The 17769-nt window shown below is 43.8% G+C and overlaps 1 protein-coding gene and 1 pseudogene across 1 annotated transcript in view; one reads left to right on the top strand and one right to left on the bottom strand.

The window, feature by feature from the left end:
- FBP1 (fructose-bisphosphatase 1) overlaps positions 1-402 on the bottom strand; it is a 33112-nt gene extending 32710 nt beyond the window's left edge. Inside the window, exon 1 of the mRNA XM_024558350.4 lies at positions 22-402. Coding sequence (XP_024414118.2) covers positions 22-191 — 170 coding nt within the window. The 5' untranslated portion in view covers positions 192-402. The remainder of the gene's footprint in view (positions 1-21) is intronic.
- LOC112302769 (large ribosomal subunit protein uL10-like) overlaps positions 190-17769 on the top strand; it is a 58569-nt pseudogene continuing 40989 nt past the window's right edge.

The raw sequence follows: 17769 nt of genomic DNA, 5'->3' as shown, positions 1-17769 counted from the left end.
GCGGCCTGAGGCCTGACTCACAGGTTCGCGATGCCCGCCTTGCGCACAGCTGTGGAGATGGCTTTGACCGCGGTGCAGAGCGAGTTGAGCAGCTGGGTCATCTCGCCCGTGCCGCGGGCCTTCCTGCCCTCCTCCATAACGAAGCGGGTCAGGGTGACGATATTCGTGTCGAAGGCTGCCTGGTCGGTCATGCTGGAGCCGGGTTGCTGCGCTGTAGGAGACGGTGCCGGCGAGGACGCGGTGGTACACGGCGGAAATGCGGCAAGAGGTCGCCACACGGCCGCTGAGTGTCAGCACGGATCTGAGCGTAACTGGCCCCAGACAGCTCTCCCGGTCTTATCGAGTCCTGGGGACGCCTAAAGGTGCCGGGTCATTGTCCCGCCCCCGGGAACACCTCCGCGCCCTGCCCTGCCCCGCCCCGCTCCATCCCCCCTCCCCAAAGATGTCCAGATCCTTGTCTCATCTCCCTTCCCCCGTTTGCTTTGCCATCCCCACCCGCCTCTGCCCCCGCAACCGCCGCCACTTCCTCCTCTGTTGCTCCACCAGACTGCCGCTGTCTAAGGGCGGCCAATGGCATGGTGGAGCGTTCCTCTGAGCCACCTGCATTATCACTTTCAGTCCCTGCAAGGACCTGCCATAAAACGGAAGTTGAGAGGGTTACGTAAAGTGCTCAGCGTAGCACAGCTGGTCACTCCAGCGGCTCAGACTGCTAAAGTTCCCTCCCCTACGTTGTCCCTGCTCCCCGCCCTCTGTCCGCCCCTGCTTGTCCTGTCAACTGGTTCTTCTGGCAAGCCTCAGAAGAAGAGGATTCAAGCTGTCCTTCACACGGGTGAAGGCCCATGTTTGGGTCCTTAGTTCAGTCCTCTTCTTCTAAAGATTCCAGTAATTCGAGAGCTTAGGGGGACTTTAGTTTCCATTACCTGTGTTTTGCAAAGAAAACAGTGGTAGACGCTGGAAAGTGTCTCCAGGATACACTGAAGCCAGAGGCTTGGTAGCCCACTTCCTGACCACGCTTTGTAGCCACAGCAATGCTGTCCTTAGACAGTTCATACACTGATTCATGAAATAACATTGATTGAGCACCCACTGCATGCCAGGCACTGGCACTAGGGATAGAGCCTGAACAAAACTGGTAACTGCCTGCTTTGACCTTACATTTTACCAGCTCTCTGTTAAAATTAAACAAATAATAGATTAATATGTTAGATAAGCCATAAGTGCTATAAAGAAAAATGAAATAGGGAATGTTAAGAAAGTATTAAATAGAGGAGTCAGGGAAAACTTCACTGAGAAAGTAACATTTGAGCAAAGAGCTGAAGGATGTGAGGCAGGAGCCAGTGGAGATGGGAAGAGTGTTTCCCACAGAGAGTAAAGCTCTGATGTACACAGGCCCTGCAATGAAAATGTGTGTGGCATGTTTAAGGAATGGCCTGGAGACCAGTGGAGCTGGAGCAGAATTGGCCAGGAGGTGAAATAGAGGAGATAGCATCCCTGGGGGAAAAGAAGGTGGTAGGGGTGAGGCCTGGAGGGCCCAGTGATGCTTGGCTTCCACTGGGAGGAACCCACTGGAGAGTCTGCAATGAAAGAGAGGTATGATCTGCCCCTTGTCTTCATACTCTGGCTTCTGTCTTAAATTAAACCAAAGAAAGAAGGCAGATGCTCTTGAGGTTACTGAGTGATGGTAATCCAGGGAGATATTAGGGAAAATGTGGAGAATTTGCTGGATTCTGGCTTGAAGACAGAGCAGAGAGATTTGTTGACAGATGAGATATGAGAAAGGACAGTTCAGGATGATACTAAATGTTGGAGCCTGAGCACCTGGAAAGGTTGAGTGGCCCTCAACTAGGAAGACTTGGAGGGGAGTATGTTAGGGGCAGAGTTGAAGATTAGGAATTAATTATGGGATACACTAAATTTGTAATGCCTATTAGACATCCAAGGGAATATCAAGTAGACAGTCAGATTTGTGAGTCCAAAATCAGAGAAGTCCACACTGGAAATATAAATTGGAAAGCCTCACTGATGAATAGTGGTTGGAGCCATGAGACCTGATGGGACAAAATGCCAAAGAAGGGAGGAGTCAGCTGAAAGCCAAGACATGTGGCATTCAGGAGCCAAGTAAAAATGTGAATCAAGGGGCAGGTCTGACCTTTGTGCCAAATGCTGCAGACAAGGCCAGCAAGACAGACCTGAAAACTGACCCCTGGGTTCAATGGCGGAGACCTGGTTGGTGTACTGATGCTGGATTGGGTTGTCAGATGGGGACCCTGCATGAGGGCAGATAGTGGTAACACCAGGAAAGAAGGTTACTATCGCTTTGTAGCCCAAGAGGGCATTTATACCACCACAGGGAGAGCAGATACTTCAGGGGTCCACTTAACTCTTTGCTCCTTGGGCAGGTTTTCAAGAGAAACACTGCAGGATGTTGGGGCAAGGAGGAGACTTGCAAGAGAAATATTCCCTTAAATATAAAATTTGAAATGTGATGACTAATATTTTTGGCCTAGTGACTAGTTATAGCAGCTCTGTTCAAGAGTTTAGGCCTTTACGTGTCAGATGTTTAGTCCCTTGGGATCTCGTGTCAGCCAGTTGACTAATCCAACTCAGCCCTCTTGAAGTTTAATCCCTTGGAAACCACCTTTGGTAAAATGGGAAGAGCTCAGGATTTGGGTTGGGAAGGTCTGCTGGATTCCCAGTTTAGCCCTCACCAGCCTGGAGACCTCAGCCATTATGCAGTCTCTCTAATTCCAGTTTTGTTTGTCTGTAAAATGAGATGATTGTTCTAGGTGGCAGGGGAGGCATGAACATGATGTGAAATGATGTTGCAGAGTGCTCACCTCTGAGTCAGACATGGAGGACACACTAAATACATGGAAGAGACCTCTGTCTAGCTCAGTGATTGTTGTCTGCCACCCACAGCGATATGGAGCCCACCACCTACAAGGCAACCATCACCTTAAGAATAGGCCATTTCTCATGGTGGTCAAGTGTGCAGACTCTAGAGCTAGAGGGTTTGGGTTGGAGTCCTGGCCTTGCCCTTTACTAGCTGTGTAAATTTGTGCAAGTTACCAACCTTGCTGAGGAACAGGTGAGGAACTCACCTGTAAACTTGTGCTAAAGACTGTAGCTACCTCATGAGATTACACAGGCAATGCAGGTAAAGTGTTTAAGAGCCATGCCCATCCTGCAGTAAACTCATGCTATGTAAGAGTTTCCTTTATTATATGGATAGTGTCAACTGTTATTTTCATCTGAACAGAAGAAAGCAAGTTCCCTTTTCATCAAAAAAGGGCATGGGAATGGATAGCCTCTGACTGTATTTACCTGTTGTGCAATCATGTCCCCTGTATCTTGTGGGGTGACTAGCACTTTTCAGGGTCAAGATGCATAAACCCACCACCTGAGAGTTAACCAGAGACTGAGGAAGGTGCTCCACACATGGGACTCTCCCTCCCGCCTCCACCCACCCCATTGCACAGCTGCTCCTTGCCAGCTTCAATGATTTCTCTTCCTCTCTCATCACAAACACACTCCAGTTCACATAATAGTGCACATTTAAGTACGGTGTGTGATATTATCAATTTTGTAAGTGCTGTAAATCCTGCGAAGAAACAGTGATCACCCATTTCCTCATGGGCTCCAACCCCAGAAAGTCAGCTCTGGGTTGTGTCAGAGACAGGAAGTTGAGAAGGAACAGTCAGAATGATCACTCATGTCCCCCCACCACCCTCCCAACCCATTCCCTGAACCCAGGGCACTTCTGCTTATTTTTCCCCAGGAGGCAGTTAATGAGTGCGACAGGAAAAGAAATGCCAAGTGGTTGCTCAAAAGACCGTTTGTAGCAGCCCTCCCTTAGGTTAGTCCCAGCTCCTGTGGCCAGAGAGGCCTCATGCTGACAATGGAGACAGGACCTGTAATCTCTGGAGCAGTGGGAATTAAATCACCAAGCTGTAAAGCAAACACTTATTTAGCACTTGTTAAATGTCCAGCACTTGTTTTAATCAACCCAGAATCCATGAGGTGGCTTGTACTCATACTCCTGTCTTTACAGATAAGGGGTCTGGGGTTTTTGAAGGCTAAAGGACTTGTCCAGGGCCTGTGGCCAGCCAGGAAGCAGCAGAGCCAAGACTTAAACCCTGGTCTGTCTGATTCCAAACCCCATGTTCCCACTGGCCTGTAGGTCCTCTGCTAAGTGGCAGTTGTCTCCATTCCAAGGCTCTGAGCCTGCTGACTGCAGCTTCAAAAATCTGCTCTATGAATTGTCCACCCATTAGTTCTAGAGCTACTTCTTAAGCTTGTGCTCATTCATTCGTCCTCTCAACAATTAGTTATTAACCACCTCCTATGTGCCAAAACCATAGCACATGCTGAGGTTGCAGTGGTAAATGGGACAGACACATCTCTGTTCATGTGGGGCTTACGTTCTTTGTGAAAGACATAATCAGGAAACAGAATCACATAATAAACAGAGATACGAAACCATTTCAGGGAGCAAAGAGTGCTACCAAGAACACAAAATGGCATTGAGGTAGAAACTAATCAGGGGAAGCGTTCTTAGGAAATGACCTTTGATTTAAGACTGAGCAACAGAAGGAATGGGGGATATGAAGAGCTCATAGAACATATAGGAAAAATAAATAAATAAAAACAAAGAAAGTAGCAGGTGCAAAGGCCCTGAGGTATGGGTGGGCTGTATATTCAAGGAACAGCAAGAAGATGGCCAGTATGGCCAGAAGGGTGAGTGAAGGAAGACCCACAGGAGATGGAGTTGGGAAAGAAGGCAAGGGCCAGATTATGAAAGACCTCGCAGGTCATAGCAAGACAACTGGGTCCTCTTCCTAGCGTGGTGAGAAGGTACTGGAGGGTATTAGGCTGGAGAGTGATATGATCTAAATGTGTGAAAATGGACTGTAGGAGGTCAAGGCAAAAGAGAGGAGACCCAGCAGAATGATTTTCATCCATCTTTTACTTGATTGCCTGTGAAATACACAGGCTGGCAGAAATAACACCTGCTTGAGTGTGGTTGGTAGGGTAATAATATGGGTGTAATAATTTATAGTTTTAATTTGAACATTTCACCTAAATGTCATATGCTGTGCTTGAGTGTGAAATTGTTATGTTATAGAATTACATGCTTATGATTTTGTAATAAGAAAGGGGTGTTATTTGTGCCAGTCCCTGTATGTGAAGGCTGATGTCATATTCTTCATAAATCTTTACTTCTTTACTAAGTATTTTCAGTTCCTTCAACTGTTGCTCATATGGCAAGGTTTTGAAATTCTTTCCCTCCTGCTTTGGACCCATTGACATTTTGCAGCCCTTTCCTACACCCTGTTCTATTTCTATGATTCTCTCTTCTTCTCCATTTGCTCCACCCCATGTCACAGTGGTCCATTCTCCCATCTAAAAAATTAGCTTTCTTTTCTTACCCCTGCTGATAACACCAGGCACAGGCTGATTTTTGCAGCAGTAGGATGGGACAGAGGGGGATATTGAGCCATGATGCAGTGACAACAAATGGCTTGGCCAGCCCTGTTGGGTCCTCCAAAGCTGGGATAACATTTCAGTTATCTTGTGTCGGGGTAAGGGGGCCAGGACCTATATCCCCATGCCAACTTGTCATTGGTTATAGACTGCTTTGAGAAGGCATGAGAGAGGTGGTTCTCTTCTGCAAGACAATAGTCCCGGAAGCTGGAAAACAAGTTCTCCATTTTCAAAGAGGAACTGGGTGGCATGCGACAGTATCCAGTATAACAAACAAAGACTAGAACTGGGGCAAAAGGCAGGGGTCTGTCTCAGCACCTGTCAGCTTTCCTTTCTTGGTGACATCATTCTCGGACATCTCTTCCCTTGAAGTAGCATGTGTGGCCACAGGCACTTTCAGACCTGTGTTCTACCAGCTTAGCTTTCCCCCCTGGTTCCAGCAAAAAATCCAGTGTTGGACTCTTACTAGCCCAGATAGGTGACCCTTCCTTAGTGAATGATTATTATAGAGATACCACTAGATCTGCTCTGGTTTAAAAGATGTAAATAATTACATACATTAGCACTTTACCTGTTACACAGAGTCAATGAAATCATAAAAGCCTGGGAATGAGTAGATGTTCAACCTAAAGTTGCTGCTGCTAATGTTGTTAGGATGTGCATAGGTATGGAGGCTTGGTAGCTAGAACGGAACATTCTGGAGCCAGGGGGAATGTGAACTGACGTGAAAAAGTGGAAGGTGAGTTTAAGGGACAGTGAGTAAACCACAGGTTGACAACATGGAGAGTTTCAATGTGAGAAGAATAGTCAGTAAGCCTGGAGACTACAGGAGGATTGAACTTGAGAGTAAGGAGTGTGGATGTTGTTCTATAGACCATTGCTACTCCAGGTAGGGTATGGTCTGCAGTATTTGTTACCTGTCCACAATAAACACAGAAATCAAGAGTAAAAAGTTATAGCAACTTGACTAAGTAAAATATATATACATATATAGAATCTAATAATAAAAAATTGGGACCTGTATTTATGTCTTCTTCATTTCATTTTTCTAGAAATTCATTTTTATTGTATTTTACAAAACAATGGCCCATGATGCATTGGAAAGGTTTTTTAAAAACTGTTTCTTCACCAGAAGTTTGAGAAGCACCACAGAGGCAGAGGGCCATCATATTTTTGACAAATGTCATGTTACAGGATTCTAGTTTTCCTAGAGAGAATATTGAGGGTAGACTGAAGGAGAGAGGAAATGGAGGAAGCAATACCAAGCATGGGGCCCCCGTGACAACATGGGTGGGATTTGGCAAAGGCCAGTGGAAGCTGAGATGGTGAAAAGGAGGGGCTCTGGGCAGGGGTTCTTTTTCTACTAGGGTCTTGAATGTGTAAGGAGAATTATAATGAATTGAATATATAGGCAATGATCTACCCAGAGGCCCCTACACTTCAGACACCATGTGGAATAAATCCAGAACTCTGAGGACAGTATTTGGTCAAGATGACAATACCACCTGTCTGATCATATAGACCCCAAATCTCAGAGCAGTTGTGTCCCTGCTGCATGCCTGGTCCCCACATCCAATCAGGCCACCTTTGTTCTGCTTCTGAAACAGGTGTCCCATCTCCTCTCTTCTTGCCACTTTTGGTCCTCTCCTTTTCTATCTCTACCCTTAATGCTTCTCTTGAAGGCAATCAGATCTTGTCACTTTCTCAGTACAAAATCTCTCATGGCCCCCCATTTGGGGATAAAATAACTCAACTCTTGGGCAGGAGATGTAAGACCACCACCTTGTGTCACCAAACCCCACATCTCAGCTGAAACTCCCCCTGCTCCCGTTCACATGCTGCCCTGCTTGGTTCAAAACAGCCCCCTGCACTTTTGTTTGCCTTTTCCTCCCACAGCTCACTCTGTGATGATGAATGTGTACCTGATAACTCAGACAAACTCTCCACAGTCACTGCCCTGAAGGATGTATAAGGAAATCTTGACCATTTCACTATCATCATATGATGCCTCCATCATTTCAACAAATGAGAGAAAAGGTCCGAAAGTGGGCATAATGAAGCTCCCATAGGCTGGGTTTCTTGCATGTGTCCTCGCTGCCTATCATGTATTTCAATACCTACTTAGAAGAAAGGAATCAGGGCTGAGGCTTCTTTTTCTACCTGGGTCTTGATTACATCAGAGCTTCAGTGTATAAGGGGGATTATAATGACTTGGGTACTCATGTGTTCAATAGGCCCCAACAACCTACTGAGGGTTTTGTTGCAAGAGAACCTGAAACTTAGATAGACTTATTCTTATGCCTAACACCATATAGTCATAAGTAGAAGAGTGGGGACTTAAATCCAGGCACTAAATATGTTGTTTCTTTATCATCACTGAGACAAAGAAAGAGAACACCCAGATTCTAGAACCAGCTCTACTAGAAACCAGCTCATTTTAGGAATGTCAATCTCTTTGGGTCCAGCTTCCTCACTTGTAAAATAAGGAGGTGGAGCTAAATGTTTTTACAAAATTCTTTACTTCTCTTACATTCCTTGATTCTGAGTGATAATGACAGCTGATGTTTGTTGAGTGCTTATTACACACCTAGCATCTCACTTTTAAACAAATTATCTCATTTGATCTCACTCACCCTTAGAAAGGAGTGCAGCTATGATTCCCTTTTGACAAATAAGGAAACTGTGTTTAGAAAAGTAGCTCTCCCAAGGTCACACGGCTAATAAGCAACAGAACAAGGGTCTAACTCAGACCAGCTGACTCTGAGTCCCTACTCTTAGCCTGCCTGGCTTCCAGAATCCCCAAGTCCAGGTCATGCATGAGGACAAATGCTCTCTTGCCTCAAGGCTGAGCCACCTGCTGCTCCCTCCCCAGAGACAGTTCACCCCTCTCTCCAAGCTCACTTGTACTGACTAATTCCTGGTCACCAGGCAGGTTTCCTCTCTGAGGCCAGATTTCTGGGCTGCGTTAGCTACCCTTCTGTGAACCCGCACTACCTGTGGACCTTCTCTATCATCTACTTATTACACATCTCTGTTCCTGTCCAATTACTTTTCTGTCCTCCACACATGGCTACCAGCTCCAAGGGGACAGGAAGTGGCCTTGCTTCCCCAAAGCATAGAGCATCACATTGCACTGTGAAAGGAAAATGCTTTCACTTAGAACAGCACTTGCTGAAGAGATAGCAAAACTGAATGCTTCTTCACCTCAACTGGTTCTAACCAGCTGAAGTGACACAGGATGCTAGACCCACACTGGAAGTCACTGATGGCTTTTTTCTGACCAATGAACAATGAGACTTTTTCTGAACCACCCTATGAAGTGTGCATGTTGTCAAACCTTAATTAGCGTAGTCACTGTGAAACCTATTTTTTGTCATTCTTAAAACAAAATCCCTGAGTTGTCTCCTCCAAGAAAACATATCAATGAATTTCTTCATTAGTATTTTCCCTTGCCTGGCAAGTAAATAAACCCAGCTTGTTACTATTATTATTACTATTATTCTTATTATTGTATTGCAGTATGATTCTGATGGTTTTATTTTTTGTCAGCACATAGTAGGTTCAATAAATATTTGTTGAGTGTCATAAATACAAATATTGATAACTATTGTGTCAGATGACTGATGATCCATACATGGATGCCTTAGGAGCCAGGAGGAAGGTAGAATCATTTCTCCCCCAGATAATTGTGGAAGTGTTCAAAGAGGAAATATGGAGATGAGCTCAAGGTGGCTAGTCATACTTTACTTTTTCCTAACCCAATACTCAGTTTTTTCCAGCATAGATCCCACAAGCCTTCATTTCAATGACACTGTAGGCAAGTCACACCAACTGGATACATGGGGCTCAACATCAATTCATAAAGCCCTACTTTGCCCTAAACTTTGCTGGACTTTTCTCCAATCAACTCACCTATTATCAAATCCCCCACATCCAACTTCACTGATTAAAGCTTCAGGTAAGAGCTCTTCAACTTCTCTTGCCTTAGCTAGAAATATCACTACGCCTGCCCCCATCTGATCCTGTTTCCCTCCTCCTAACAGCAATCCTGCATCTAAGCTTTGGAGCCAACCCACTTGCCTTCTCAGCAAACCTGCCCCATGGTTTACCTATCTCCTAGCATATTCAACTACCTCCTCTCAAATGGATCTGTTTTGTTACCAGTTAAATATGTCCAAATTCCTCACATCTTAGAAAAAGAAAAACAATAATTTTCCCTTGGCTAAGGGAAAATTATACTCCTTTCCCTTACCTTTCCAGCTACCATTTCATAGTTGAATCTCTTGAGAAAATGGAAAAAGGGTCAAGGAGTATAAAAACTCCTTCCATTTCCTCACCGTACTGCAAGTTAGCTTTGACCTCCATTTGCCCGTTAAAAGAACTCTTGCCAGGGTCACTGATGATTTCTATATTGCTAAACTTAACAGATATTTTTCATTTCTCCTCTTGACTTCTCAGGAAAATTAGACAGTCAACTCCTCCCTTTCTCTTACAACACTCTTGTGGTTTCTTTGTCACACACCCTCCTGCTTTGCCTTGTACCATTCTGCAGTTCTTTAAGGACCCTGTCAGCAGGTAGTTTCCCGAGGTCAATCAAAAGCTCTAATTAGTATTTGTTTTTAGTGGCTACAAAACTCCAATCTCCATCTCAGATCACCCACTGGAGCTCCAGACCCCTATATTCAATTGCTTCATTTTTTAAAGACATTTTGAGCAGTTTTAGATTAGCAAAAAATTGAAAGGAAGATACAGAGATTTCTTATATACCCTCTGCCCCACACATGCACAGCCTATCCCATTATTGCCATCACACACCAGGCTGGTACATTTATTGCCAAGGATGAACTATATTGATGTATCATCACTCGAAGTCCATAGATTACATTAGGGTTCACTCTTGGTGTTGTATATTCTATGAGTTTAGATCAAGCATATAATGACATACATTCATCATTATAATATCATATAAAATATTCCCACAGCTTTAAAAATTGTCTGTGCTCTGCCTATCCTTCCCCCTACTCCACCCCTGGCAACTACTGATCTTTTACTGTCACCATAGTTTTGTCTTTTCCAGCATGCCACATAGTTGGAATCCTACACAAATGTAGCATGTTCAGATTGGCTTCCTTTACTTAGTAATACTCATGTGTATCAAGTTTCCTCTATGTCTTTTCATGGCTTGATAATTCTTTTTAATGCTGAATAATATTCCATTGTCTGGAATTACCACAGCTTATTTAACCATTCACTTACTGAAAGACATCTCTGTTGCCTCCAAGTTTTAGAAGCTGCTATAAACATCCTTCTGCAGGTTTTGTGTGGATGTAAGTTTTCAGCTCCCTTGAGTAAATACCAAGGTGGGAAATTGATGGATTGTATGGTAAGACTGTGTTTAGTTTTGTAATAAACCACCAAACTGCCTTCCAGAGGGTCTGTACCATTTTGCATTCCCACCAGCAACATGCGAGGGTTCCTGCTGCTTCACATCCTTGCCAACATTTGGTGTTGGCAGTTCCAGTTGCTTCTTGTCTTCTTCATCTAAATGTACCAAAAGGCATGCCAAACTCAAGACTATACTTACGGTCTTCCCATCCTCTCCACACCAAACCAAATCCTTCTCCAATATTTCATCTCTTGGGTGATGCCATGACCAATCAAACCTGGAATGCTTCTTTGATATCTCCTTCCCTCATCCCCTGTGTGTAGCCGACCACCAACTTTCTTTTTCATTTTGACTTCTTAATGTTTTTTTGGATCGGTCCAGTTTTCTTCAGTTCCTCTGGTACCACTCTAGCCCAAGCTATATCACCTTTCACCTAGACTATGGTAAAAGCCTCCTAACTGGTCTTCTCATATCTGTCTTATCTTTGTTGCAGCCAAAGTGATGTTCTCAAATCATGAAATGATCATGAAACCCCTATGTTCAAAATACCCCAAGAGATTTGTTTTTCCTATGTTTGCTTTAAATAAATAGCAAAATGTTGACCCTGGCCTGTAGAGCCTGGGCCATCTGGCCCCTCCCCACCTCTCCAGTGTCATCTCTCCCATTTTCTACCACCAGTCCCACCTTCCCTCTTTCTAGTCCATATCAATGGTATCCCCCTCCCTCCACAGGGTCTTTACACGTGGCTTTTTTTCCCTGGGTATATCTACTCTTTGCTTGGCTCAGTCTTACTCATATTTTTATCATAGCGAATATCATGTCATTAGCAAAGCATACTCTGACCTGGGTCAGGCCAGGTTTTGTACATTACAGAAACAAGCTGTCTCCCTTCAGAACCTTTATATCAGTTTGAAAAAGAGACCCACTTACGTAATTATGATTGATGCCTCTCTCCAACCACTAGACTGTTCACTCTCTATAATCAGAGGTGTCTCTATTTTGCTGTTTTATCCCCAAGTATTATTAACATGGGATCCAGAACAATGTAGGCACTCAATGAATATTTATCAAATGATGACTGAATGTGGGGGGCAGGAAAGAGACAAATGAAGCTGCTGGTTGTGAGTTCTCTGAAGGAGATGGGTTTGCTAATGCATCTTTGTAACCCGGGAAATGGCTGGTTTCATAACTTCACCTAGTGGAGAACCAATAAATATTGGTAGGACCAAATTGAATTCATTTCAATTGATGCATAATATCTGCTTCATTCAGAAATAGATCTTGAGCTATCATTTACAGAGCACATAACTATGTGTTCATTATTATGATAAGTGCTTTTTATGCATCATCCTGTTTAATCCTGAAGACACCATAGATGGGCATTATTTTTTAATTTTTATAAATGAAGGAGCTTCATTAGGCAAGGTCTCTATGGGAAATAGATGGCACATTCAATGTAGGAAGGTTTCAGGAGAATTGAGTAAAGGGACATTAGCCAGGCTGTAGGCAGGGGGAAAGTAAGATACAGGAGAGGATCCAATACCCCACAATGATTAGAAGCTGGGTGGACTTCATTATTATCCTTAGGCCTGAAGGTTACCAGAACCCACACACAGAGGACAGGGTGGAAGTGGCTGCCAGTCAGGACCTAAGATCTTGGGCTGAGAAGCATGTGGCCTGCCCATGGTGACCCTGAAGTGACATAAGTAAAATGCCCTGACCTTACTTTCCTCCATCTCTCTCTGAGGCTCTGCATTGGCCTCACCCAACTAGAAGGCAGAGAGCAAAGGAACCCTTAATGCCAGCCTGCGTGGCTTACAGCAGTTGGAGAAGAATGGAGAATGGAGGTAGAGGTGCAAACTAAAGACACTGAACACAAGTCCCATGAGCACAACCCTCAGAGTCAGAGGTATGCTCTCCCAGGTCCAGGCTGCCACCTCCATTGCTCTCAGAGAATGCAGACTGACTGTGCATGTACCACCTTATTGGAACAGACATCGGAGAAATTAGGTTTCATCCTGAATGAGTAGAAATTTACTCATCAGCTAACTACTGATGAGTAAATGTTCTGAAACTATGGAGTGGCCCAAGGGACACAGGAAGTACAGAGAGGACATATGAGGAGGTCACCAACCCAGCAACTTCCCCTTATCTGTGCCTTGGAGGATCTAGAGTAAGAGGAGGGAGAGTCTAACCTGACTTCAGTAGTCCACAGGCTGCAGGTTATATGAAATCTGGCTGCCTTGATGACTCATGCTGTTGACCCAGTTCTATACTTTACAACAGATTTTCTGGGAATAGACAAGCTCACCTATGGTCCACCTCATGCAGATTTAAATCTGGTAGCTGTGGCTCTGATGACATATCCTTAGACCTCCTCAGTGGCTCAATCTTTAAAATTAGGATCAGAGAACATGGGGATATCTCCATAGTTGCATAATTTTAATGACTATCTGCAAAGGAAGTATAATGAGCCACTGTTGTCTATGAGGAACATTCTAACATCTTTCTCTTTCCCTTTCTACCCTCAACTGTAGCTTTTTAGACTGGCAGACATCTGCCATTTGAAGGAGAAATCCAAGGTCACTAACCCAAGGGCACCAATTCTGATAAACTTGGCTCAGTGGTGACAGTCACTCCTCCGACTGTCTTAATTAAATCCAACTCCTTGTTAGCCAAATTTTTGTTATTGTTGTTTTTATGGTACCACATACTGCTTCAAAATTTTATTTTATGTCTTGATGGCATGAGCTTGTCATTGATAAGGTTTTGTCCTATATATGCACCTACTCCCACCATAGCAAATTATTGAGTACATTTTTATGTAGAAGTATTGAAAAATATGTATTTTGGGAGAACCAAGATGGCGGTGTAGGTAGACACACTGCGCTTCCTCGCACAACCAGAACTGACAGAGAATCCAACGGCAAGGGGGTCCGACACCAAGGAAATAAAAAAGAAACATTCATCCAGACTGGTAGGAGGGGCGGAGACGGGCACGGGGTGGAGAGGACTCGCATGGCCGTGGCGGGACTGAGACTGGCAGAGTGTGGGATGAACGGCGCAGGCAGTCCGAGCACTAGCAGACCCTGCGACCCCACATTCGTGCACAGATAAACCAAGAGGGCCGGACTCAGAGTGGCAGAGAGCGGGGCAGGCAGAGCAGTGGGTAGCACCCCATGGCCCCACATTCGTGCATAGATAAACCAGACAAACGGGGAGGAGCGAAGCAGACCACGTAACCCAGGGCTCCAGCTGGGGGAAATAAAGCCTCAAACCCCTGATTGAAAACGCCCGTGTGGATTCGGGCGGCAGCAGGAGAGACTCCCAGCATCACGGAAGAGGTCGTTGGAGAGACCCACAGGGGCCTAGAGTGTGCACAGGCCCACCCACTCGGGAACCAGCACCAGAGGGGCCCAGTTTGATTGTGGGTGTCGGAGTGAAAGCTTGAAATCTGGAGGAGAGTGAGGCAGGCGCCATTGCTCCCTCTCAGCCCCTCCCCCACGTACAGCATCACAGTACAGCTACCAGCGTTACCCGCCCAGTCAACACTTAAGGCTCCGCCCCTTTAAGTAACAGACGGGCCAAAACAACAAAAAAAAAAAAATGGCCCAAATGACAGAACACTTCAAAGCTCCAGAAAAAATACAACTAAGCGAGGAAGAGATAGCCAACCTATCGGATGCACAGTTCAAAACACTGGTTATCAAGATGCTCACAGAATTGGTTGAATCTGTTCAAAAACCAGATGAAAAAATGAAGCCTATGCTAAGAGAAACAGAGGAAAATGTACAGGGAACCAATAGTGATGCGAAGGAAACTGGGACTCAAATCAAGGGTGTGGACCAGAAGGAAGAAAGAAACATCCAACCAGAAAAGAATGAAGAAACAAGAATTCAGAAAAATGAGGAGAGGCTTAGGAACCTCCAGGACATCTTGAAACATTCCAACATCCGAATTATAGGGGTGCCAGAAGGAGAAGAGGAAGAACAAAAAATTGAAAACTTATTTGAACAAATCATGAAGGAGAACTTCCCTCATCTGGCAAAGGAAATAGACTTCTGGGAAGTCCAGGAAGCTCAGAGAGTCCCAAAGAAGCTGGACCCAAGGAGGAACACACCAAGGCACATCATAATTACATTCCCCAAGATTAAAAGCAAGGACCTACATCCAAGATTACTGTATCCAGCAAAGCTATCATTTAGAATGGAAGGGAAGATAAAGTGCTTCTCAGATAAGGTCAAGGTAAAGGAGTTCATCATCACCAAGTCCTTATTATATGAAATGTTAAAGGGAGTTACCTAAGAAAAAGAAGATAAAAAATAAGAACAGTAAAAATGACAGCAAACTCACAGTTATTAACGACCACACCTAAAACAAAAACAAGAGCAAACTAGGCAAACAACTAGAACAGGAACAGAACCATAGAGATGGAGATCACATGGAGGGTTGTCAATAGGGGAGTGGGAGGGGGATAGGGGGGGAAAGGTACAGAGAATAAATAGCATAGATGATAGGTGGAAAATAGACAAGGGGAGGGTAAAAATAGTGTAGGAAATGTAGAAGCCAAAGAACTTATATGTATGACCCATGGACGTGAACTATAGTGGGGGAGTGTGGGAGGGAGGGGGTGGGCAGGATGGAGTGGAGTGGGGGGTGGAAATGGGACAACTGTAATAGCATAATCAATAAATATATTTAAAAAAGGAAAAAAAAGAAAAATATGTATTTTCAGACAATATGAGAATGTCATATTTGGTCACAGCTTTCATACCACTCAATATACAAGTCAAGCTCATTTAAGTTTAGACCAAATGTTGATATCCAGAATAAAATATTAGGATAATTATGCTAAAAGGGGATTGTAGTAGGTTTAAAGGTGTCTGCTTCCAAAAGATATTTCCACCCAGAACCTCTGAATGTGGCCTTATTTGGAAAAAGGGTCTTAGCAGATGTAATTAAGGATATTGAGACGAGCTCCTCCAGGATTACCCAGGTGGGCCTATAAGAGAAAGGCAGAGAGAGATTTGAGTCACACTGAGGAGAAGGTGCAGCCAACAAATGAGGAACTCCTGGAGCTACCAAGAGCTGGAAGAGGCAAATAAGGATGCTCCCCTAGAGCCTTCGAAGGAAGCACAGCCTTGTCAACACCTTGATCTCAGATTTGGCCTCCAGAAATGTGAAAGAATAAATTTCTGTTGTTTCAAGTCACCCAATTTGCGGTACCTAATTATGGCAGGTACAGGAAACTAATACAGGGACTATTCAAATCCCCTGATTGAATTCCTTCATTTTACAGATGAGAAAAATAATAGCTTTAGCAAGTATAAAATGTTTCACATAGTTGACTGCATTCACTCTTCATAGCAACTCTAAAAGGTAACCAACAAAAGTCTGGAGCCACCAGAAACTCAAGAGGAGGGGAGTGAAACCCAAAGCAGTTCAGTAATTTGCCTGAGAATATGTAGCTGAGCACAGTAGCAGCAGGTAGATTCTTCTTGCAAAGGTCATACTTTGCCCACAGAATCTGTCTGTCGTGGTTCAGAGAGGCCCAACAACATGCCCAAATCATACAGCTGATGAGAAACAGTCTAGAATGCAGGGTTTTTTCTCACCGACCCCTCCCCCACCTTTTCTGCTCCAGGAGTCTGCCCAGGTTCAACGGCTGATATTGAAGGTCAAGACTGTTTAACAATAAAAAGATTGTTTTAATAGGATGACCTCAAAATTCATAACCTAGATCCTGGTGCTAAATAAAATTTGATGTCTCCAAACACAAGGTGTAGTAAGTTGTTAATTATTTAAATGAGTGGCACAGGCTCTTCATTTGTTCATGAAATATCCTTTAAGATTCTACAAACACTCAGAAAGTTAAAATAATCAACTGTTCTAGGCCAAGCTGGTTTGGTGCACCCTCTGCTCTAGTCTGTCTTGTAAAATACTTTATTTATATGCTTCACGGGGAACCATATAAAAAGTCCAATAGTGGTAAAGATAGTGAGCTAATAATCCAGTTGAGCAAGTAATCAAAGAAATGTAGCAATTGTTTCTGAAATAAAGTCCCCCAGTTTGCAATTACTTAGCAATTTAAATTAACTTCATTTGGACAATTTTGCCTCTGAGGCAGGCTGAGGCTCTCGTTCAGAATCCAATTGATGATATTAAGAGTGATACATTAGCCAGAGTGACTTAATTCATTTTGGGTTATTTGCAGCTTTAATTATGATCCAGACACTGCCAGAACCATCTTTTGTAGTTTTTTCTCCCTTCAGCAGGTGCTAAAGGTGATTGAATCCTGGGAGATGCTCAGTGGTATGTGCAGCTGGCCAAGTGACCCAGTCTACTCTGTTACCATATTCTGCTTTAGACCAATTCTCTCAGCTCCTGTGGAAGAGTCATAGGAACTTAGGAATCCTAACAAGAACTTCCTTTTTAAAAAACAACTTTATATTAAGGTATAATTAACAGACAATAAACTGCACACATTTAAAATATGCAATTTGATAAGTTTTGACATATATACACATACATACATACACACACACTTGTGGACATACCCTCAAAATCAAAATAATCAACATATCCATTGTCTTTCCAAACTTCTTCATGCCCCTTTATGATCTCTCTCTCTCCCACCCCACACAAACTCAGGCAACTATTGGTCTGGTCTTTTTGTCACTATTAATTACTTTGTATATTCTAGGATTTCATATAAATAGAATCAGACAGTATGTAGTCTTGTTTTGCTCTTTCACACAGTATAATAATGTTGTTGCTACTTTGGGCTGCTACAGGCTATATGTCCATATGCTTTCATTTCTGTTGGGAAAATATCTAGGAGCGGAATGGCTAGATTATATGGTAAATGTATGGTTAACTTTTTCAGAAACCACCAGACT

The sequence above is a fragment of the Desmodus rotundus genome, chromosome 1 (genome assembly GCF_022682495.2).
Source record: "Desmodus rotundus isolate HL8 chromosome 1, HLdesRot8A.1, whole genome shotgun sequence".
Lineage (NCBI taxonomy): Eukaryota > Metazoa > Chordata > Mammalia > Chiroptera > Phyllostomidae > Desmodus > Desmodus rotundus.
The sequence above is the reverse complement of the archived record's forward strand: the minus strand, read 5'-3'. Positions and strand labels throughout refer to the sequence as shown.